Raw genomic sequence first — 25,882 nt, forward strand, 5'->3', positions numbered from 1 at the left:
TTGCATTCATGGAAAATCTTTTAGTCCGTACTTAGGAGTATTTCAAGGAGCGAGTGGCTCGAGAGGACTATGATAGTCGTGACCCAATGTGATCACAAGCCTTGAGGCCATTACTTTTTTTTTTGCCAATGGTATTGACACCTTAGGTTCACTTTGGAGGTTGTGCGACTATGGGGGAATGATTTTCAGAATGTGACTGTTTCCATTTTGCAAATACTTGAATTAAATAATATATTCTTTTTATTGGTGAGAGAGACCATTGAGGCCGTAGATTCTTAGCAAGGGATGACAATTACATATGGGTGCTTATTGATTTCTTTTAAAATGTTAGGAAGAGAGACTCAATATGGTTTGACCTTTTAACTTGCAGAACGACACCAAGCATTAGGACCAATTCTATGTATAAGACAACTAAGGCTTAGGATTTAGATTGTACTTTGGCATAGCCTATTCTAGACTCGGATTTATTTATTTTTTATTCGAACATTATTTTTCCTTGAAAACTTTATTTGAACATCATTTTTTGAATACTTTGCCCATGTGACATTCAAGGTCATTTAATCAGCGTGCTCGGTTTTGGTGCCGAACATTGTCGTCATAGGAGGCCTAATGACAACACAAGGAGTTGTTTATTTTATAAGTCGTTTTTAGAATTGAGTGCCTTTTTCATACGTCCTCGTAGCAAATTTGTTACGAATTTTTATTGCTACGTATATTTTGTGCGCGGGCACCGAGGCTGCGGGGCCTGGCCAAAAGGCCAAGCAGCAACTTCAGCGCCCAGCAGGGGCGTTGAAATAATTGGCGCCCAGCCAGGGGCGCTGAAAATGCGTCCCTGACTGGTACTCGTATTCTGTTTGTATATTTTTTCGTACATACGACTTAATTTTGCGTGCTTGCCCAATAACGTCCTTTGCGCGTTATGCAGCGTCGTGGGATCCGTTACAGGCCGTCCTGGGCGTCGCTTATTTTTGTGGCGATCGCCCGGGACTGCGGAACACGTATTTAGGTATAACTCTTTGGCCAATTGGTGTTTATGAATGTTTGGGCAATTTTTAGGGTCGTTGGTTTTCTAGCGTTTTGTCACACATAATCACAACATAATCACGTAATTCGCTACACATAACTAACATTACAACATGAAGCAAAAAATAATATGTCACGTAGTTTATGATAGGCTTCTATGGGTAATATTTGCGCCGGCTATTTTGGACAAATTCGACTTAAGGACGAACTTGTCTTGATGATGATGCTAACAATCGATCGAGCTAGATAATGTAATATGGTGAGAACAAGTTGTAAAAGCATAAGGTAATTGTAAGTTTATTGCTTGTGAATTGCGTATGTAAAACAAACACGACTAAGCCATTTTATAGGCATTCACAACATGAGTGTAACGTTCATGAAATAATTGCCCATAATTAGATAATAAATCCGTAATGAACTCCGGCTCCATCAACGGTTGTAACATCCGTTTTGAGCCCAGCAGTTGGGAAGACCGTTCGAATAGTACCACCTCACGCCTTGTTGGCATCCACGCACACAATTCTTGCCACGCATGCCCACGTCACCAAGAGGGTATTTTCCCCCCTAACAATTGTCCCCAAACCCATTTTGAATTTTATTCCGGGAAGTTCAAAAAAGGAAAAATGGGTTTCATGAAACAGGAAAAGGAAAAACCGCCTCTTAACCTCCCCAACGCTGACGGCGTTAGAGTCATGATGATCTTTGCCTTGGGGAAACCAACCGCCCAACTGCGCCAATAAATAAGGCTGCACTTCCAACCATCCGAAATCACTTCTGCAATCTCTCTCCTCTCTTTCCCAGAAAAACGATCGGCGCCCTTTCTCTCTCCCTTCCCTCAGGTAACTGCTCAATTCTTCTTCCTCTTTACTTTTCCTCTTCTTCTCCGATTTTCCTCATGTGGCAGCGAATGGGAATGAAATCCACTCGCGCGAAGAACAAGAAGGTGGTGGTGGAGTGCGATCTGGTTGAGGGCCCAATTTTCGCCCCTACCCATATACTGGACATGAAGAATGCTCGGCCGGCCACTTTGGGAAAGCAGAATGTGGAGGCACTTAGGGAGGAGTGTGGCTTTCCTCCGTCGGCGGTAATTCGGTTGCCGCAGCCCGATGAACGGGCCGATTGGGTATCGGACGGTTGGGTGTGCTTCTACGAGTACCCCTTCAAAATTGGATACACTTATCCTTTCTCGCCTCTGGTGAGAGGAGTTCTGAGGGCGCTGGCGGTGCCGCCGGCGCAACATATGCCACAGGTCTGGAGGGTAATGCGCCTGGTTGACCATTTGGCGGGTCAACTGGATATGGAGTTCCGGGTTGAGGACCTTGTGTACACCTATAAGGTCCAGAATTATGGGGCTGGTAGGTACTTGTTGCATGTCAAGGATGACAGGGAGGCCCTTCTTGGTGCGGACAAGTCGAACGACCGCGGGTGGATGGGTCGGTTCTTTTTTGTGGAGTTGGCTAGTTTAGGGTCCGACTCCGACTTTTTGACGGGAGAGTGGATGGCTAGAGGTATTTGTTTGTTTTTTGGTGTTTTTGGGCTCGTTGATTTGACTTTGTCTCACTTTTTTGTTTTTGTAGGTGCATCCTTCGACATAGTTGGTGTCGGTGCTGAAGCCATAGAGAAGACTGCTGTGCTGCTGGGAATTCCTCTAAAGGACAGAGCCTTTGTCGGCACCAAGTTCGAGCGCGAAGAGCCTCAAGAAGAAGAGATCTCTGAACCTGTGAGCATGTCGACATCAACAGGTAAACATGGGTTAGGATTAGTTTACAACTTCGGGTTCGTTGCCCTTTTTCAAATTACAATCGTTGTGACGAGACTAAGTCGTCAGTAAATATTATTTAATAGGAACTGGCCCCTCGACTCGTTCTGACAAGGCCCCCTCTGCGGATGCGCTGCTGAAGAAGCGGCTCGAGTCGATGGGGAATATGTCTCGAGCCAAACCCATCACCATGTTGTCACCCCCGAAGCCGCCAAAGACATCAACGGACACCACGGTGACAGGGGAGACCAGCTTGCTCATGCCTGCTGAGAAGAAACTGCCACCTCCGCCTCGGAAGAGGAAGTTAGCAGTGGAGTTCCCCGACGACTATGGGTCGACAGACGCGCCAAGGGTTCAGCTCTGGCCCGAGGTTGATCGTCTGTGGATGCCGTCAAGCCGGGAGCGTCAAGAGACCTTGTCCCCTGTAGCTGCAACTGTTGAGAGCGTCTCGGATGCCTGGAGGGTATGTCTCAACTCCCTTTGTTATTTTATTGTAATTTCGTTCCCTGCATGCCATCTTTGTCTCGTCAGTGTAGTGACCCTTGAATTTTATTATTATTATTTTTTTTATTTTTTTGAACAGTCCCTGCAATCTGCTTTAGCCACACGTCATCATGTCATAATGTTAGAAGATCAAATAGCAAAATTGAAAAACGACATGAAGAAGGCAAAGCAGGAGGCTGGTCGTCTTGGCGATGTGGCCAAGGAGGCGACGGCAAGGGCTGAGGCGCTGCAGGTGAGTCAGGAGAAGGGGGCTGCTGAGGTCGCGCAGCTGAATGCTGAGAAGGAGACGCTGGTTGTCCAAGTTGACGAGCTGAAGACGTCTCTCTCCAAAGTCAAGGCGAGGATTTACAAGTGTGCTGGTTACTACACTTGGAAAATGAAGGCCGAGATGATGGAGGAGTTCAAGGCGGGCAAACATGTGGACTGGACTCCTGACGAGGACATTGCTCAGTTCAACACTGCATTCCCCGAGGACTATATCCCCCCTGGTGCCGTTAGCGATGAAGAGGACGTCGAGGAGGGTGCAACTGCAACCAGCCCCGATGTCGAGACGATGGCGGCACCAGGCGATGGCGAACAAGGGGAGAATGCAGGCCCAGCAGACCATCAGGAGTAGTTCTGTCCCCCCTCCTTAAAAAATTAAGTATTTGAATGTGGTGTTTGTCAAATAATGGTTTCTTTTGTTTTTTAAACAATGTGTTTGTGTGTTCGGCCTTTGGGAAGGTCGAAAAAATATTTGTGGCTGTGTTTCGCCTTGAAGGCGGCAGTCTTTTGGATGTTTTTGGGCTTGTCCAAGGGGACAAGTCATGTAAATATTTGTGTGGGTTTCCAATCTTTGTGTTTGCTTGTTTGTGTTTGGAAAAAATGTGTTTTTTTTTTTTTTTTTGTTGGCGTTTTGTTTTTGCAGGTTGGGCACATACCTCAAGATCGACTTTGGCGACGCCTCCAGCCTGTCAGAGAAGAATCTGCAAGATGTAAACTGTAGAAAATGTATAACTGTATTCCATTGTATGTGTATTGTACATTGTAGTGTACCAGGCGTTTTTGTATAGGCCTAAATTGTGTTTTGTAATTTGTACAGTTGTTTTTCAGGCATTTTGTATGGCCCAACTCGTAAGATGTAAATTGTAAATGTAAGCTTCGTAACATGTAATGTATACAATAAAGTGTGAATAAAACAGACGTTTATTTCTCATCACTTTGTGTCTCTGAATACGCGTACGCAATTTCAATTATGTTCTCCTGTACGTTGTACTGCATATTTTTGTTTCATTTGTTTTCTCCTTGTTGTACCTTCACCATGTGGGCATCATACTGTCAACATAGCAGAGCGTGAGGATTGGCCGTTGGTGGAGCCAACGACCCTCCGATGCTTAAGTCAGTATGGAGCGATATGAAAATAAAAGGATATTACGACAAGGAGAAAAAGAGAAAGAAAGAGTTCGAGGAAAAATACTGGACGAGGTGGAGTCGAATCCTTATGTTTGTTGTTCCTCCCAAGTGTATACTTATGATGTCACCATGATGTTGCCTGCAAAACGAGATGGTGGCGTGAGGATTGGCCGTTGGTGGTGCCAACGGCCCTCCGATGCTTAAGTCAGTAATGGTGATATCATTTAAAAAGGAAAGGAAAAAGATAGAGGGGAAGAACTTAACTTCTTGTTGCCTATAAGTGCACACAACCCGAGACGTTTTTGACTTCACAATATGCCGTGCGCACCCTATCTCGGGGATGTCGACATAATGGTGACGACTGCTAGAGTACCTGTTGCGTTTAAAAAGAAACTAGAAAGCAAAAAACATGTGAGTGTTCAAAAGTGGTACAGTTTTAGGTGTGTTGCGTTCCAACTTCTTGGGATGGGTGTGTCATCCTTGTCAACCAACTCATACGCTCCATGACCTGTTCGTCTCACGATCCGGTAGGGACCTTCCCATGTCGGGTCCAGTTTACCGTGTCGAGGATCCTTTTTGTTTGGGAAGACCTTGCGTAGAACCCAATCTCCTTGCTGAAATACCCGAACCCTTACATTCTTATTGTAGCTGTTTGCTACTGTTTTCTGGTAGGATGCCATCCTAACCAATGCTGCTTCTCTGAGTTCGTCAGCGGTATCGATGTCGTAAGCCAGGACTGATCGTTCATCCCTAGAGTCATGAAGTTACTTCTTGCTGTGGGGAGCTCGACTTCGGGAGGAATGACTGCTTCGCAACCGAAGACCAAGGAGAAAGGAGTATGATTGGTCGCCGTCTTGGGTGTCGTCCTGTCGGCCCAGAGGATCATAGGTAACTCGTCTGCCCACCTCCCTTTGGCGTCGTCGAGACGTTTCTTGAGGTTGTTGATGATGATTTTGTTACTGGATTCGACTTGGCCGTTTGCTTGTGGATATCTCGGTGTTGAAGTGTGCAGGGTGATGTTATATCGGCTGCAGAATTCCTTGGTTTTGTTACTGATAAACTGAGAACCATTGTCGCAGACGATCTCGGAAGGGATACCGAACCGACTGAGGACGTTGCGTTTGATGAACGAGATGACTTCAGTATCTCAAACTCGCTTGAAAGCTTCGGCTTCGATCCATTTGGAGAAGTAGTCAGTCATTGCCAGCATGAAGACGCGCTGCCCTGACGCTTGTGGTAATGGCCCCACTATGTCCATCCCCCATTTCATGAAGGGCCAAGGGGATAGGATGGGTTGGAGTACTTCACAAGGTTGGTGAGAGATGGATGCGAACCGCTGGCAGGAGTCGCACTTCTTAGCAAAGGCGATTGCGTCCTTCTTCATGGTGGGCCAGAAATATCCCATGGTAAGGGTTTTGTGGGCTAAGCTTCTTCCTCCGGCGTGGTTTCCACACTCGCCATCATGTATGTTGCGCAGTGTCGATTCGATCTCGTCGCGATCTAGGCACCTCAGGTATGGTCCTGCAACTGATTTTCTGAACAATACTCCGTGGATGAGGATGAATCTGGAGGGTTTCATGCGGAAGGACCTTTCGTGGGTAACTCCAGGTGGGATGGTGTTGTGTTTGAGCCAGTGTATGTACGGGTCGCGACATGAGGGCGTTTGAGTGGGTTGGGGCTGTTCGGTGATGGGCAGGTTATCTTTGGTGATGGCTGGATACATTAAGTGGACTACGGGGATGGAGGTGAGTTTAGGTTTGATGTTGGAGCCGAGATTGGCTAAGGCGTCGGCCTGGGTGTTTTGATCTCTTGGTACTTGTTGTAAAATGCATGAGTCAAACTTGTTCACGAGCCTTTTTGCTATTTCCAAGTAAGCCTGCATCTTTGAATCCTTTGCTGCATACGAACCATTAATCTGACTGATAACTAACAAAGAGTCACAACGTACCTTAAGTCGGCGGATGTTCATGTCGAGCGGTAGTGATAATCCCAGGATCAAAGCTTCATATTCTGCCTCGTTGTTGGTAGCTTTGAACTCGCAACAGACAGACTGTACTATGGTGTCCCCTTGTGGTGATTGCAGCACGATGCCGAGGCCTATTCCTCGTATATTTGAGGAGCCATCGGTGTGTAGGGTCCATGTTGAGGAGGATCCTGCGTCGGTTAGTGTGTTTACTTCAAGATCGACTTCGAGTTGGAGGTTCGGGCTGAAGTCGGCCACAAAATCTGCTAGAGCTTGTGACTTGATGGCTGTGCGAGGTTCATACCTGATGTCGTAACAACCTAATTGAATCGCCCATTTGGACATCCTGCCAGATAACTCGGGTTTCCTCATGATTGACTTCATGGGATAGTTAGTTCTAACAATAACAAGATGGCATTCAAAGTAAGGACGTAATTTAACGGAAGCAACAACAAGTGCAAGGACAAGTTTTTCGAGATGAGAGTACCTTGTTTCGGCGCTAAGTAGAGACTCACTGATGTAATAAATAGGTAGTTGTTTCCCGTCTTCCTCTCGTACTAATACTGCACTGATGGTCGACTCCGTCACCGCAAGGTACACCTGTAATTCTTCATTGTCTTTTGGTTTGGATAGCAGGGGAGGGTTCGTCAGGTATCGCTTGAGTTGTTGTAAAGCGGCTTCGTGGCGGTCGGTCCAACTGAACTTCTCATTCTTCCTGAGAATATCGTAGAACAATTTGCATTTGTCGGACGACCTGGAGATGAAGCGGTTGAGGGCGGCCACTCTGCCTGCTAACTTTTGCACGTCTTTCTGGTTCCGAGGTGATTGTAGGTTGATGATTGCACGGATCTGAACAGGACTTGCTTCGATCCCTCTTTGCGTAACCATGTAGCCTAAGAACTTTCCAGAAGAGACTCCAAATGAGCACTTGGTGGGGTTGAGCTTCATGCTGTATTCTCACAAAACGTCGAAAGCTTGTCGGAGATGTGTGATGTGATCCGAGGCTTTTTTGGACTTTACGAGCATGTCGTCGATGTAGACTTCCATTGTGTCACCTAGCTGGTTTCTGAACATTTTGTTGACTAAGCGTTGGTAGGTGGCGCCGGCATTCCTTAAGCCGAATGGCATGACCTTATAACAATAAGTACCCCGCTCCGTGATGAAGGCGGTTTTCTCTTGATCTTCTGGGTGCATCAAAATTTGGTTGTACCCGCTGAACGCGTCCATGAATGAGAGAATCTCATGTCCTGCAGTAGCATCAACCATGGCGTCGATGTGGGGTAGAGGAAAAGAATCTTTGGGGCATGCTTTGTTGATGTCGGTGAAATCTATGCAGACTCGCCACTTCCCGTTCTTCTTTCTTACTACGACGACATTGGCTAGCCAGTCCGGATACTTTACTTCCCTGATCTTCCCTGTATCTAGCAGTTGCTGAACTTCGTCATTGATAATTTGGTTGCGCTCAGGAGCGAACTTTCGTCGCTTCTGCTTGACGGGCTTATGATTGGGGTCGACACTGAGCTTGTGAGTGATGACGTCTGGGCTGATGCCGGGCATATCTTCATGGGACCATGCGAAACAATCTGCGTTGGCTTTGAGAAAAGCGACAAGTTCCGACCTGATGTTGTCAGGAACATCACTTCCAATAAAAACAACCAGGTCTGGCTTTGCGGGATCCAGGATGACCTCATCGAGTTGTTCGGACTTGGGCTCGTTGTAGCTTACCGGTTCAGAACTGGACTGTAATTGCTATAAAGAGGATTTGTTAGTGGCCGAAGGCTTCAGGGCCGCTTTGTAGCACTCTTTGGACTCTTGTTGATCTCCCTTGATTTCTTGAACTCCCCATCGAGTTGGGAACTTGATGGTTTGGTGATACGTCGAAGGGATGGACTTCATGTCGTGGATCCATGGCCTGCCCAAGATAATGTTGTAAGATGAAGGGCAATCAATAACACAAAATTTTACCTGTTGGTTGATCCCTTGCGCGTAAACAGGTAAGGTGACTTCTCCGAAGCTAGTCTTTGCTTCGCCGCTGAACCCTATCAACACGGTGGACTTTTTAATGACGTCCGTATCTGGGTTAAGCCCCATCTCTTTGAGGGCATCAAGCATCATCACATTAGTTCAGCTGCCGTTGTCGACAAGGACGCGTTTGATCATGCAATTCCCAACAGGAATGGAGATCACTAAGCCATCGTGATGTTTATCCGAGATGTCCCCTGCATCAGATTCGTCAAAGGATATTGGGTTAGGTACTTGGCGGCTACGGCTCGGGCCGGTCTATCTATCTCGTTCTCTCGAGCGTGCCTCTTCGCTGCGGAATAAGTTAAACCACAAATGTCAGAACCTCCAGCAATAAAATTCACAGTTTTAGTATGAGGGGGAGGTGGAGGAGGTCTAGATGGAGAGTTAGAATTGTTTTTGTTGACGACTCCACGAGCTTTGTCTGACATGACGTCCTTTAGCTGTCCGTTCTTTAACAGGTAAGCCACTTCTCTCCTTAATGCGACGCAATCGTTGGTTGTGTGGCCGATGTCAGCATGGAAGTCGCACCATTTCGAGGGATCCTTCTTCGACTCAGGTTTGCTAGACTTTGGCGGCCATTGCACTGCTTTCCCCATCTTTGAAAGGTGGTTCATTAGACCTACAGTGTCAACACAAAAAGAGTATTCGTTAATTTTTGGAGGTAGATCCGGGCTGTTCTTCCAGTCGGAGTCGTCATCATCTTCCACCACTGCTACGTGCTGAGGTGGGGAATAAGGAGCAGGACGATCATTGCTTCTCTTGGGGTAGGGCAATCGTCTTTCCGTCTTCGAGTAGTCGTTGCCCCCTTTCCGAGAATGGAGAGTTTCTTCCAGCCTCACTTGGGCCATTGCTTTAGCTTGAGCATCTTCGAACGTCTTGCAGGGGTATTTGATTAGATCCCTCCAGAGGTCGGTTTTGCCATATAACCCTTGTCTGAATGCTTCGATAGCTGTTGGGATATCGCATTCAGGGACGGTCACTTTCTCTCTAATGAAACGGGCTATGTAGTCCTTAAGAGGTTCGTCGGGGCGTTGAATTACTCGGTACAAGTCACTTGTTTGCTTCTCTAGGCACCTGCTGCTGGCGAATTGTTGATTGAACATATTGTCGAGATGAGCAAAAGAGGTGATGCATCCATTTGGTAGGCTGGTTAACCATTTCAAGGCGGGCCCAACTAGCGTTGAACCGAACCCTTTGCAGAGGCTGGCTTCTCTCATTTGTTTGGGAACTGGAATGGTCATCATCCGTTGTTTGTAGGTCAGGATATGTTCTCTTGGATCGGACGTCCCGTCATACATAGGCATATTGGGTGGACTGAACCGTTTAGGGATGTCTATTGCATCAATGGGATCAGCATACGGCGAGTCGGCATAACTGTCTAGGCTGGCTTCTTTGATTGGTGTTGGTACTCCTGGAATTTTGTTTATCATGGTCATAATTTGTTGGAGTTGGTAATTGGTGTTCTCGCAGATGCTGTTGAGCACCGGGACAAGTGGGCTGAAGGTTTCGGGAATACTGGCGTGGAGATGCTGATAATAGGTACTTTGGGGGTATACGCCATGAGGCTGGTGGGAGTAAACTGCGGTACCACTTGCTACATATATTGGGGCGTTCCTTGAGTCGCGTGGGTACCTGCAACATAAGGGAAAGGCGTTACAAAGCCGTGACTAACTCGAGCGACTGACCTGTTAAGAGGAGTGTATGGAGAATAGTTTCGAGAAGAGTCAGGTCGCATTAGTGCGCTTGGCAACGCTGCTTGTGGCGCCTGGCTGGCTGGAGGAGCTGTCATCAACTGGGGGAGCGTTCCTGGTGCCGAAGCGACTACGTTGACAACGGGTTGGACGACTTGCTGGAAGAGGATCCGGTCCCCTTGCATCTGAGCTACTGGCGCCAATCCTTGTGTTGGGAGTGAAACGGGTAGAGGCATCGACATGGTCACCATTGGGGGAGGTAACGGTCGGGATGCTGGAGCGGAGGTAGGGATCGACATCATGGCGGATGTCGCCTTGCCGGCCTGAGGTGGGATGACCCGAGCAGCCGTCGTGGTGACGGTTGTCGTCGATGTTCCTGCGGAAAATGGTTGAGTTGGAGGTGGGGGAAGCCAACTCGTGTTAGAGCGGGGATGATTCGGTAGTGGATCGAACTTGCGGATCTGCTGGAGAACAGGACCTCCAGGTTCGCCAAAGGGTACGTGGAGGGGGTGATCCGGGGGAGCATCGAGATCCAAGCGGCGGTTCAGCCCGGAGGTGTCGCGTCGGTATTGGAACCTGGATCCGGTGGCGATGGAGGCGGTAGACCTGACTTGGGATTGCAGCACTTCGTTTTCCCTTTGGAGGATGCTGATGCGCTGCTCCATGGCTTCGAAGCGACGAGTGATGTCGTCGGATGAGCTAGCGTTTCCGGCCATGGTGATTGGAATGGTATTATCGAGCTGCTTTTGATTGTCAGCCCCACGGTGGGCGCCAAATTGTTTTGGACAAATTCGACTTAGGGACGAACTTGTCTTGATGATGGTGCTAACAATCGATCGAGCTAGATAATTGAATATGGTGAGAAAAAGTTGTAAAAGCATAAGGTAATTGTAAGTTTATTACTTGAGAATTGCGTATGTAAAACAAACACGACTAAGCCATTTTATAGGCATTCACAACATGAGTGTATTGTTCATGAAATAATTGCCCATAATTAGATAATAAATCCGTAATGAAATCCGGCTCCATCAACGGTTGTAACGTCCGTTTTGAGCCCAGCAGTTGGGAAGACCGTTCGAATAGTACCACCTCACGCCTTGTTGGCATCCACGCACACAATTCTTGCCACGCATGCCCACGTCACCAAGAGGGTATTTTCCCCCCTAACACCGGCTTGGTACCGCTTCTATCGTAGATTCAACACATGCCCCGGTCGAGGTAGTGCATTTAACAGACGAATTCCGTCCCAAGAGGCCAATCACGATGTAAGCCAAGGGGGCATGCACCAATGAGAGGGACCTTAGTGGGCGAGCGATTGGGTTTGGGACGGGTGTACTACTAGCGAAAAGTGCCGAGTGGACAACATTCGAAGCGTATGCACCCCCCGGTTGGCGATGGGTATCCTTAGTCCCAACTCCCGAGATGAAACATGCCAAGGGAGCCGAGATTCGTTATGCGGTTCTGTCCGTTCACATTAATATGCTGATTTTCAGGTCGTCCCAACTTGATAAGGAAATAAACGCGGAGTAGGTTCGTTTCACCCTTCGGCTATTTTGATTACCTACGAGCACGAGTATTTCATTAACGTTCCCCAGTGGAGTCGCCACTGTGAGGGGGTCGAAAAAGCACGAGGCTAATGCATGACCTCGTCCCTTGTGGGCGTGACATTGTCAGATCAAGTGTAGTTAGATTTCCTGTGAGTTTACACCCAATCGACTAGTAATATAGGAGTCGCCATTCAGTTTTTAAAGACAATGAGAAAAACTGACAAAACCCGGTCATCGTGACATAAAGGGAGTGCAATTATGTTCGACCACGACGGCCATAGGTTCCCTTGTGATCCCTGGTGTGGGGATCGCTCAACGTACACCCGCAAGGCAGAGATTGCGAGTTCGGGGGACTGTAACTACCGAGAGGAGTGCTCATCGATAACTCCAGAGGCAGGTTATCCTTACTAGCTCAGCATAAATAATTGAAGGGACATGCGTTTAAACTATTAAACTACTCTGAATTGATTTTAGCAATATGCAACACATAATACTAAATCGATCGTGATTATCTTATTTAGATTGATTTAAGGTACCTAGCATGATAGTTCAATTGTCCAAGGTATTATCTTTATTAGGCGTGATAGATCAATCAAATTAATAGTTTAACAATTTTATAAAAGGGTGATGAAAGCGATTAAATCATGCGAAGGGGCACATTACAACGCACCCTTGAGAGGTGCGTCACGGTTCTCAGAAAACTAACCACTTGGCCTTGCTATTTCTCCTTTTATTTAACGAATCTCGGGTTTCTGAGCAGTGTTCCAGTATTTAGGCTTAATTCATCAACTACAAGGGACAGGATACGTTCTGTTCGACTTTTGAGTCGATTGCGACAGAACGCGGGATCAATTTCGCAGCGTGAGGCTTAGGCTTAGGGTTGGAGTCAATACTCAGATTATGAATTGTGTGTCATGTTGTGTTTACCACGTCGGCTTTAGGGGTCTATTTATAGGAAAAAGTGGCGTAGAAAGATAGATTTTTAGGAATATGAATGCGAAACAGATTAGGAAAAGAATCCGTCCCAGGTATTTTCGGCGCCCAGCACTGGGCGTCAAAGATTTCGGCGCCCAGGGCTGGGCGTTGAAAATAGGATCTGGGCAGAATTCATTGTCAGATTGGACTCTAGAGTACGGAGTCCATTAAGAGACTTAATCCGAGTTATTTGGTGCGTATCAATTGTCGACGGAATGCGTCTGGGCCCTTTACGAACTCTATGTTCGTTATGAGTTTAATTAATACGTTAACTCTTTTATCGAATTGCGATAGGAATAGAATTCCTTTTACAATTTCTATCTCTTTTAGGATTTATGTTGGAGTGCAACACCTAATTCTGACAGGTTTCTATCTTTTTATTCTTACTACTTTTAGCAATTACCTTTTACGGCAGCTACTATTTTTAGCAGGTTTCTATAAATGGAAGCTTTGGCTGAAATGAAAGGGTGATTTGAGATTCGTTATTTTATAAGAGATGCGTTTCCAAGTGGAGATTTATGTTCTCATCATCGAACCTTCCCTTTCGGGAATGGGGACAAAAGTAGGTGTCTACAGGCGCTCAGTTCTTTCCTGGGTTAATCTTTCCGCCAAGAGGCGAATAGCAGCAGCTAGGTCGCTATTACTGGCCATCGTAGAGCGCGACCTGAAATTAATATACTCTAATTCAGGTTCAAAACTTTACTTATATTATCCTCTAGCAATGCAATATCACACCAACATACAAAATTCACACAAAATGAACAATCATCTACGAATCATATTCGCATGCAGAACATTCAACTGAGAAACAAGGAATAACTTCAATCATCACGAATAATAAGGTAGAATAAAGAAAAAAACATTCCCCTTGCGTGCCCGTAATAAACTTTGATTCTTTAGGTAGTCAATAATCTAACTTTTATTCCCCAGAAGAATGTCGATAACAATCCTAAATATTAACACACACCTATTCTCAAAATAAAGTAAAAAGGTTCTACGATATAAACATAAACTATGGTTGGGCGAATTGTCCAACATTTTTCTCACACACAACTAAATATGTAAGCAAAGCTAAAGGGAGACATCATCAGACTTGTCCTTTGATTCGCTATAACCTTCTAGGGTGAATAACTCATATTTAAGTTCATCATCATCATCCATATCAAAATAATAAGCTTGTTTTCTTGGCCTTGAGGATCTTCGTGGACCTTGAAGTTGATGATTATCTTCTTCTGGCTCAGACTCGGGCTCAGGCTCAGGCTCAGGCTCAGGCTCAGGCTCAGGCTCAGGCTCAGGCTCAGGCTCAGGCTCAGGCTCAGGCTCAGGCTCAGGCTCAGGCTCAGGCTGAGGCTCAGGCTCAGGCTGAGGCTGAGGCTCAGGCTCAGGCTCAGGCTCAGGCTCAGGCTCAGGCTCAAACTCAAACTCAGGCTCGAACTCAAACTCAAACTCAGGCTCGAACTCAAACTCAAACTCAGGCTCAAACTCAGGCTCAGAATCGCTTTCAGGTCTCAAAACAGCTTGATAGATATCGACCCTAGTTTTCCCTCTAGCACGATCAAACTCACGAAGGGCTTCATCATCACTATCAGGCTTTCCTGCTCTTAAAACTTGACGCAGAACAAGTTCATAGCTGGTGTAACTATTAATATTAGACTCGTAATCCATTTCATTTTCATCATCGCTTAGAACAATAAGGTTATAGTTGCTCCCTATTCTATTTTCTTCCATGCCAGACATGAGTAGTGATCTATAACAATTAAACACAGTTTCTATGTTAGTAATTAGTACTCTCACTTACCGTATGATCCCACAATACACAATAAGTAAGAATATATAGCAATCGCAAAGCATAGGAAAGACACAACAGTTAGCAGGTAGAGAAAGTACAATCATGTTGACATAATGCAGACACAATGCTTCTATTCTATATGCCCTTTCCTATGCTACACATCTCTCAAAATAGTCATAATATATCAAACATTGAAGCATAAAAAGAATAAAACAAGAATGATTTATAAGAATTAATTTGATTAAACGAATAATTATTAAACGAATAAATAATAACAAATAAATAATTTTTTTTTTCGGTACTGTAGCAGCAGCAGTGAAATTATTATTATTATTATTATTATTATTATTATTATTATTATTTTTTTTTTTTTTTTTTAAAATTCCGAAATATTAATGTAATTTCAAAAATGAAATACTCTTAATTCACATAAACGAGAAAGTATTTCAAAGTACGTAATTCAACAATCGAACTTAAAATAAATTCAAACATTTCTAAATAATAACAGAAATATTTCAATTTAGTTACTACTAGTAGCTTAATTCAATGAAATTCTTTTTGAGTAACTAATTAGTTAGTTAGGCGCCTAAAAATTTAAAAGGTAGACACGAAATGTCAGTAAAACCTTTAGCTCTGATACCACTTTGTAACACCCCGACAATTCCCTTTTTCTAAAATAACCCTTTTATAAATATAACTATAGAGAATTATCAAAGTATTATCGCCCGCGTGAAAACGTAACGACTTACTCAGAATTTTGCTGCGGAAAACATAAAACTAACTTTTAGGTTCATAAATAATCGATTACATATTAAGTCCAAAACCAATTAACGGAAATAAGGAGATACGAATAGTACGACAAATTTCAAATCCAAATTAACAAACCAAATCACTTAACAAAACAAATCTAACTACAAGCTCTCTAATCCCGATCCCAATGATGCATCATCTTCAAACCTGTAGATGGGCAACGCTTATTGATCCTTAGAGACTGCTCACAAAAGATGGGCCATCACAGGATCAATAGGGCATAACCATGATCAACACACACAAAAAAAGCACGTAATCAGCAAAGCTGAGTACTACATACTAAAACAATAATAATCATAACATGATACTATTAAACGATCAATCCTAACATGATACTAATGAACATAAAAAAGGGCAGACAATGCATGATAATTTGACGACCACACTTAACTAGACTAGGCTAGACTGGACTAGACTTTTATAACAATAATATTATTTTAATTGAAATAGCCAATGGACCGAGTTTTCTAGCTAGAAGCTTCACTAAGGAAGACGAGGTACGGGCGCGACTCCGTAACCTCAGTGACATGCGATATCGAGGAACATTTGAATAAAAATAGGACACGATGATCAATCCGGTCCGAAATAAAGGCCATGGGCTACCACCATGAACCCCAACTCCTGTTTGTCCGTCACTTTAGACGTGCACAGTCTAAAGCTATTGCTACTCAGTTTCACTTTACATGATTTACAAATTGTCACCCTGTTATGACTCAACAATCACCTCTATATGGGTATAAGGTTTCAACTTACTAAACAAGGTCCACAGCCCTCAAAAAGTAGTGAAAAACTAAAAGGGAACAATGAACAATCGTTCTGAATCAATATATATAAAATAATCTAGTGTTCCTAATCAAACATGTTTGCATCAATCATCTACTAACATGTTATAATCCTTGTAACGAAATATATGTTCAACATGTCCATCCAACAATATTAAACATGAAGTTCCAACATAATCAAGTTCATCAATAAATTTCAACTTGGTTTCAACAGATAACACACATTCCAAGCATTCAGGTATGTATGTACCTTGTGTAAACAAACTGATAGGCCACTTTAACACTTTCAAAAGTCGCCTAAAGAGAATTCTCCGCCTAAAACAACCAACAAATAATCCCAATCAATTTCTAATCATTGGCGATCATAATAAAGCGTTCTAAATGCGTCCTAAACATATTTAGAACCTTCCCCAATAACAAAACTTAAACATTTGATTTCATAGCATCATAATTAGTGAACTAGTGATTGAAATTCATTGAAAACTTTTTGCAAACATCGTACTTTTAAATTTTCAGCAATATAAACTCATTTAAAAACTTCACCAAGGTCAGTCTACGTTTCTAGTACATCAAAACAATAAATTTAATAATCCATAGTCGTCCTACCATGACTTACAATCATAAAAACCTTGAATTTCATACTTTAAACAATCAAAATGAATATTTCAAAGTAATTTGATAATCTAAAAATTAATAACTTTATTATATAATCCGCATAATCTGAAATTTATAATTTAAATCACAAAACCCATAACTTTAATTCAAGAAAACATAATTCGAATTAATAAATCATGATTAAGCCCTAACTTATAATTCAATAAACCAAAACTGAAATTAATTCGTTTATAATCTCAACCCAAATCTGAAAATCATGTTCAAACCATAAAAATTATAAATTTAATATTAAGAACATAATTTAAATTAACAACTATAATTAATTAAAATAATTAGTTACTTAGGGTTTAAGAAATAACCAATTCAAGAGGGAGAGGGGAGTGCTGGCCGGCGGACAGTGGTGGCTCGCGGCAAGGGCTGAGCACGGGTTGCGTGCGGTGGTCGTGGCTGGCCTGGGTCGCGGTGTTGCTGCGCGAAACGAGAAAGGGTTAAGAGAAAGAATGAAAACAGAGGGGGAGAGAAAGAACAAAAACAGAGGAAGAAAAGGGAACGACGAAGAAGAGGATGAGAGTTACCGGCGTAGACAAGATTCCGGTGACGTGCAGGAGGGTCCGGCGGTGTGAGCGGCGGTAGCAAGGAGGGGATTGTTGAGGAGGAGCAGTTACGTGAATAGGGGAAAGGGTTCTCTTTTTTTTGTTTTTCTCTTGGTTTCACGTGAATTAGGAAAAAAGGGGGAGGGAGTATTGTGTTGGGTTTATTGGTTTGGGCTTTGCCCAATTGGGCTAGGAGTAGGATTTAGGTTGATGAATCCAAAATGGTTGGGATTGCTTTCTAATTTCAATCGAACGTGATTTCAAAATCTGAATTCCGTTTTAACGTAAAATTCAAAATTAAATTTTGATTTTATAAATCATTAAAATATTCAAAATGTAATAAAATAATTATATTTTAATTACATATTCATTTCTAAAATCCGCAAATTGTATTTAAATATATTAAATATGCGTAAAAAAAAATATAAACAATGTATAGAATTACGGGGGATTACAGTCAGCGTCATATAGAAGAGGCCAATCGAATCGCAAGTGCAGGAAGCACACCGCGTCGGATGCAGGAAGCTGAGGTGGTCATAGAGAAAGAACCAATTGTGGAAGCGTCTCCGTCGGGTGGCCACCTAAGCCCCAGCGTCCGAGACGCCGTACTGGATGAGAATTTGGACTTGCCAGTCTCGGTGGGGTCGCTGCGCGAGATCTTAGCAGGATTCCAACAACAAATGAATCAAAACTTTCGACAGCAGATGAGCACCACGTTGCAAGACGAAATTCGGAAAAACATGCTAATCTACAGCACTGAGAGGACGGCTCCATAGAGACCCCTCAGCTTGGGCGTCAATCGGATAAACAGAATGCCACTCAGATCCAATGTATGGAGAGCTGGAGAGAGCTCCCGTCCGCAAGATAGCCGTGGAATCAGTCTGGCGCCTGAGCGCTCAGGGACCAATCGCGGCCTCCCGACCTCTCTACCACGAAGGGACCAAGTCACGCGACCACCATCTAGGGGCTATCCACCAGTCGTCTTACGGCCCGCCTCGAGGCGTCAAGAATATTATGAAGCTGAGTCTGAACTATCAGCCACTGGGTCCATCCCGGTGATGGAAGATCCACCGTTTTTCCCTTCAACTCGACAGACCCAGATGACGCCCAACAGGGTAAGCCTGCGTCCACGACTGCTCACCAGCCGCCGTGAACCTACTTACCACATTCAGCAAGGGCTTAATAATCTGACGCTAAGGCACATGAGTACTCCCTTCTCTGAGGATATTATGAACGCCCCAAAAGAGCCCAAGGTAAAAACTCCAACCATTGAAGCTTATGACGGTACCATAGATCCCGATATGCACCTAGTTGCATACCGTCATCATATGTATGTTCAAGGAACCAATAAGGCCACTTGGTGCAAATATTTCCCGGCCACTCTCAAAGGAGTAGCGTCTAAATGGTTTGAGCGATTGCTCCCAGGGTCAATTGCCTCTTTCAACGAACTGCAAACCCTGTTCTCCACCAGGTTCATGGCACACAAGGAAGAAAGGAAAACCAGTATGCACTTGGGACGAATTCAACAGGGGAAGGATGAGTCACTGAGAAGCTATGTGAAATGCTTTAACCTAGAGGCCGGACAAATCCCAGAAATGCCGGACGGCGTCTCCTTCGATAATTTTATCAGAGGGCTGAAGAAGGGATCCTTTAAGTTTGACCTAGTCAAGAAAAGTGTAAGGACTATGGCTGAGGCTTTGGACGAGGCCGAAGCATTTATCCATGCAACAGAAATATGCAGCGCGTCAAAAGATGGAAGGATTGGAGAAGCAACAGATTCCTCAGGGAAGAAAGACAAGATAGACAGAAAAGCCCCACGAGTTAATGGTACGTGGGCACTCTCAAAAGAGCATGATAACAATTCTCCTGGACACAAGAGAGAACGTCCACAAGAAAGAGAATACTTCGAGTATAACACAGATCTCCTCACAAAACTGAAAGATGTTAGAACCAGGTATGACCTTGAACGACCTTTCCCCATGAAGTCTCCTGCTGAGAGTCGAGACCCTAAGTTATATTGCCAGTTCCATGAAGACATAGGGCATGAAACCAAAAACTGCAGGAGCCTGAAGAGAGCTCTAGACGGCCTAGCCTCTAAAGGACATCTCAAGAACTACTTACAGAGGAATTCTCACGGCTCTGGGAAGAGCCAGTACAAAAAGAACAAGTCACCTGTCTCACCTACGGAGGGAAATCTCAGTGAAGGGGGGTTTGTAGCCGTCATATCTGGGGGACCGGCCGCTGGAGGACCCACCATGAGGGGACAGAAAGATTATGCTCGCCGCCTGGGGCAGGTAATGCTGTCAGGAAAGTCACCTCTGGACCCATTCCCGCGGATCGAGATATGTGAGTCAGATGGTGGACGAATAGCCACTCTGCATGATGATCCCTTGGTGGTCGAGTTCAAAATATCCAATATGAGGGTGAAGCGCATCTTAATAGACACGAGGAGCTCGTTTGACATAATGAGCCTGGAATGCCTCAACCGCCTAGCACATGACCCCAAAACCATGGATAGCATACACTATCCCATTATTGGTTTTGGAGGAAGCATTATGCATCCTGTAGGCGTCATCACTCTGCCGGTTTGGATTGGGGATAGAAAAGACGGACGGAAGATGGAAGTGAACTTCCTAATTGTTAAGGACTTGACAGCGTACAACGTCATCTTGGGACCACCCACCCTGAACAAGATTAAAGTAGTAGTCGTCACCCATCTGATGCTCTTGAAGTTTGTATGTGATGATGGGGCAATAGGAACCATACATGGAAACCAGCAACAAGCAAGAGACTGCTACCTCACCACCCTCAACCCGTCAGCATGGAAGAAAGATTCGGCCGAAGCCAGAAGCAAAAGAAAGCATGAAGAATAACTGCCATCCGCCAATGAGAATAAGCCAGCCAAAGCAGAACCAGTCAAGATAGAGGAAAGTGGCTGTAAATAGAATGTCATTAGGATAACTCATGTAACTTGAGCCTACAAAACGGCCTAACTATCGTACTAGAGCCTATAAAACGGCCTGTAAATGCCCGCCTATGAAGCGGCAAAATTATTTTTTCTACTTAGTACATTAACGAATGTTTTCTTATCTGACGAATACAAAGGCTCAATAACAGCCCCTTAAGACGCGGAGAGATCCACAAAAAATAAACGGTGGCGTCAGTTACCAAAGAAAAACCGACGGCCCTAAAAGTACCATGTACTAACAAAAACGCAAAAGACTCAACAAGAGCAGATACTCAATATGACGCCTCCTCCTTGGAAGGCGTCTCAAAAAGACTAATCGGTTGACGGCCTGAGAAGTGGCCTAGATTAGCGCCCCAAATTAGGCTGATCACCTAAAACACTGGGGTATCCGTCCATCAAATGGACCAAAAAAGGAAGTTCCTGAGAAATCAGTCATAAACTGAAAATGGAATAAAAAAACAAGTGCACAGGAGGCACGAAATATTCATACATGCGCACAAGGAGCAAACAAATCAAAACAAATATATACCAAAAGGCACCAACGTTATTACAAGCGCCCACAGCGCCGTCCAAACTAATTAAATAAAGGCCGCCTAGGGATGAGGGGCGGTGGAGCTCCCGTCCTGAACGTCTTGGCCTTCAGGGGAATTCACTTCTTCCTCCTCCACGTCCTCATCTTCCCCATCGCTGAAAAATTCTGGGGGATCCAGACCAAGGCGTCTAGCCGTCGAGACGGCCATCTGGTAGGAGATACGACGTTTGAACCAAGAGAAGTCCTTCCCGTCCATGGATTGATCCCACGCCCGTTGAGCGATCTCCAAAATGGAATCTTCGCCAGACTTGAAAGAGCTAGCGGCCTCTCTGCGCACAACCTCAATCTCGTCTTGGGTAGCCTTAAGCTTACCCTATAAGGCGTCCACCTTGGAAGAGAAGTTGGTCACCCGCTCCGAGACGGAGGAATACTCCTTTCTCAGCATGGCCAGCCTCTCCTCATGCTCCAGCAGTTTCTTTTCATAGTTCTGGGCGTCCTTCTCGACCTTCTTCAGAGCGTCGGTGTCGGACTTAATCTTCTTGTCCGCGTCCACATTGATCAATCTGGCCGTCCTCTCAGCATACTTCACATGATTCTCAATCTGGTCCTTATGCTTGAGCATCTCTTTATGCATATCAAAGCGGTAGTGCCTACTCTCGGCACAACGGATGAAGAGCTGCCAAGACCAAAAAGACTTAGTAAAAAAAAAAAAAAAAGAAGTAAAAAAAAATGAATGAATAAATAAGGCATCTCACATCAAGTACGAGGGACTGAATAGACCGAAAGAACCCCAGGTGAATCCCGGGAAGCGACCTCACATATTCCTCAGGGATGGCAGCATAGACGTCCGAAAGGATCTTATCCTTTTACTCTGAGCTGAAGCGGCCTGACGGAGGGATGTTCGCCACTTCCGGATCCGTCAAGTGGTTAGTATTTTGGTACCTTTTAGATTGTTATGATAACTTGGTATTGTTGTATGGTTTTTGACGTTTTGACATTGATTCAGCTGATATGTTCAAACGGATGTGACGTGCTGTGTCACCAGCAGGAGAATCTTCAACCTCCTTGCCCTTACCCTTATTCTCCCTAGACGAAGTAGCAGCTCCTGTAGCATTAGCCTGATCGGCCTCCACCTCGTCAGCGGTTGCCCTGGCCGCAGCATCCCCTTCGGTGCTCACCTGGGGAGAGGCTTCCCTGTGTTCAGGAAGAGAAGTGGACGCCTGAGAAAGGGGAACTTCCCCCCCAGTCAGAGGAGCAGACGGCTCCACCAGAGACGGCTTTGTTGTAGCGTCGGTGGTACTCAGCTTCTTGAAAAAGGGCCGTTTAGGCTTGGGAGCCACCGTCGAAGATGCAGGACGCTTCTTCGTAGCTGATGAAGTGGGCTCCTAAACAAGACAACAAATAAACAACTAAGTCTAGACCTTGGAAGAAAACAAAAGCCTATTAAAAGTAAACAAGGGCATACCTTGGCAACGTCACCAGAGGCACCATCGTCGGACTTTTCGGAGGAGTCCTTCTTCTTGGCTTCCACGACCTTGAGAATGTCCTCAGTGTACACCTCGGACAACCAAGTGGGAACATCCACCAAATCCTTGTCTTCGGGGGATAAACGATCCATGGTAGAATTTACATAAAACCGAGAGAGTCAGTAGAAGAAAAAGAACAAGGCTCTGATGAAAGTCTATGAGAAACTACCTCTACTTAAATAAGGGCAAAGACCGACGACCGCAAGGAAAACTATGTTGGTGAACTGACCCACATGGGGAAGTGTAGACACCTACTTTTGTCCCCATTCCCGCAAGGGAAAAGTTCGATGATGAAAACGTAAATCTCCACTTGACAACGCATCTCCTATAAAATAAACGAATCTCGATTCCCCATTTCATTTCACCCGAAACCTGCTATTTATGGAAACCTGCTAAAAATAGTAACTGCCGTAAAAGGTAGCTTCTAAAAGTGGCAAATCATAAAAGATAGAAACCTGTCAGAATTAGGTGTTGCATTCCAACATAAATCCTAAATGAGATAGAAAACTGCGAGAATCCTATTCCTAATATGATTCAGAAATAAGAGTTACGTATTAATTAAAATCCTAACGAGCCTAGAGTTCGTAACGGGCCCAGACGCATTCCGTCATAAAATTGATACGCGCTAAAAGACTCGAATTAATCCCAAACTCTACGGATTTCAGGAATCCGAATCTGACTAAAGAAAACAGCCCAGACCCTATTTTCAACGCCTGGCTCTGGGCGCCGAAATCTTCGGCGCCCAGGCCTGGGCGCTGAAAATACCTGGGTACGTGTTTTTTCCTAATTCTTTGTGGATTAGAACTCTGCAATTCTATCTTTCCACGAACTCTTCCCTATAAATAGGCCCCTAAATTCGACGTGAAAGGACACAACAACACACAATTATATTCTGAGTATTGACTCCAACCCTTAGCCTAAGCCTCTCGCTGCGAAACTGTTCACGCGTTCTGTCGCAATCGATCCATAAATCGAACAGAACGTATCCTGTCCCATAATTGAGATTCGTTAAATAAAAAGGAGAAACAGCAAAGTCAAAGTGGTTAGTTTTCTGAGAACCGTGACGCACCTCTCAAGGGTGCGTCGTAATGTGTCCCTTTTCGATGATTTAACTGCTTTCCTCGCCCTTTTTATGAAGAGTTAAACTAACCTAATCTGATTGTTCTATCACGCCTAACAAATATAATATTTTTGGGAAATCGGATTATCATGCTAGGTCCCTTAATGCTATTTAAATCAGATAATCACGATCGAATTAGTGTTATATGTAGCATATTGCTAAAATCAACTTAGATTAGTTTAATAGTTAACGCATGTCCCTCCAATTATTTATGCTGAGCTAGTAAGGATATCCTGCCTCTGGAGTTATTGACGAGCGAAGTACTACTCTCGGTAGTTACAGTCCCCCGAACCCTCAATCTCTACCTTGCGGGTGTATATTGAGAGATCCCCACACCAGGGATCACAAGGGAACCTACGGCCGTCGTGGTCAAACATAATTGCACTCCCTTTATGTCACGATAACCGGGTTTTGTCAGTTTTTCTCATTGTCGTTAAAAACTGAATGGCGACTCCTATATTACTAGTCAATTGGGTGTATACTCACAGGAAATCCAATTACACTTGATTGAATAAAAAGAATCGTCACACCCACGAGGGACGAGGTCACGCATTAGCCTCGCGCTTTTTCGACCCCCTCACAGTGGCGACTCCACTGGGGATAGTGAAGGAAATACTCGTGCTTGTAGGTAATCAAAATAGCCGAAGGGTGAAACGATCCTACCCCGCGTTTATTTCCCCACCAAGTTGGGACGACCTGAAATTCAGCATATTAATGTGAACGGGCAGAACATCATAACGAATCTCGGCTCCCTCGGGAGTTGGGACTAAGGATACCTTTTTTCGCCAATAGGGGGGTGCATACGCCGCGCATGTTTCCCACTCGGTACTTGTGCAGGTAGTACACCTATCCCGAACCCAATCGCTCGCCCATTAGGTCCCTCTCGCCTGCATGCCCCCTTGGCTTGCACTTGCGGGTTGGCCTCTTGAGCGAAATTCGTCTGTTGAAGACACTACCTCGACCGGGGCATGTGTTGGATCTACGATAGAAGCGGTACCAAGCCAGGCGCAAATAAACTACCCATAGATGCCTATCATAAACTACGTGGCATATTTAATTTTCAAATCCATGTTTGTAATGTAGTTATGTGTAGCGAAATATGTGATTGTGTGTGACAAACTATCCTAGAAAACCAACGACCTTAAAAAACTGCCCTAACATTCATAGACTAATTTGCCAAAGAGTTATACCGAAACACGTGTTCCGCAAACCCGAATGATCGCCACAAAATAAGCGACGCTCGGGATGGCCTGTAACGAATCCCACAAACGCTGTTACGCGTAAAGGACGTTATTAGGCAAGCACGCAAATCGAAGTCGCATAAACAGAAGACAGAAAACGAGAACCAGCCAGGGACGCATTTTCAACGCCCCTGGCTGGGCGCCAGAATTTCTCACGCCCCTAGCTGGGCGCTGAAGTTGCTGCTTGGCCTTCTGGTCAGGCGCAGCAGCCTCGGTGCCAGAGCGAAAGGAAAATACGTAGCGCAAAAAAAAATGTTCATCAAAAGAATTGCTACGAGGGCGTAAGAAAAGCACTCGATTTCAAAAGTGACTCGTGAAAAATTAATGACTCTTTGTGTCGTTGTTGGGCCTCCTACGATGGCAATGCTCGGCACCAAAACCGAACATGCTAACAACTATGAATGTCACACGGGCAAGTGTTTCGAAAATCCAAAAGAATGACCAAAATAAAAAAAAACCAAAAAGTGTACCGACAAAAGAAAGAGTGAAAAACCAATTTAGAGAGTCGAAGTTTAGACTAAGTAATGCTTGAAACTTTGGGAACCTAAACTTTAGCTTATCTTATGCCTAGGACTGGTCCTGCCACTTGGTGCCGATCAGGGAATCAACGGTTAGTGCGTCTCGAAGATACATCGCCAACACCAGGTTTAGTAACTCCAAGCTCCGTTCGTCGTCCCTCATTTCAAGGATCTCCGCTTTCCCAACCTCGATTCGCACCTTCAAACATGTCCATCGAAGATTTGCGAGACCAGATGGTCCAAATGACCCAACTTATGGGCCAACTGAAAATGGAAAATGAAGCTTTAGCGGCTGCGCAAGCCAAAAATGACCTCGAAAACGAGAAGAGGATTGAAAAATGGTCCTACAACAAACCATGGGGAGCAAATACTTCTCTCTCGATCCTGAACCTTTTCCTGGAAAATTACCAGAAAAGTTCAGTTCATCTGACTTACCAAAGTTCAAGGCCACGGACAACCCCCGTGATCATCTACTGAGCTTTGTGAATACCATGAACTTGAAAGGCGTG

The 25,882-nt window shown here is 44.8% G+C and overlaps 1 protein-coding gene across 1 annotated transcript; it reads left to right on the forward strand.

Moving 5' to 3' along the window:
* Positions 1-18,280: 18,280 nt before the first annotated feature.
* Positions 18,281-20,341, forward strand: LOC130467336 (uncharacterized). Its single transcript, XM_056835824.1, has 2 exons — positions 18,281-19,642; positions 19,763-20,341. Exons 1-2 carry the CDS (start codon positions 18,281-18,283, stop codon positions 20,339-20,341), a joined length of 1,941 nt encoding a protein of 646 aa, XP_056691802.1.
* Positions 20,342-25,882: the final 5,541 nt, after the last annotated feature.

Source organism: Spinacia oleracea, chromosome 2 (assembly GCF_020520425.1).
Source record: "Spinacia oleracea cultivar Varoflay chromosome 2, BTI_SOV_V1, whole genome shotgun sequence".
Lineage (NCBI taxonomy): Eukaryota > Viridiplantae > Streptophyta > Magnoliopsida > Caryophyllales > Amaranthaceae > Spinacia > Spinacia oleracea.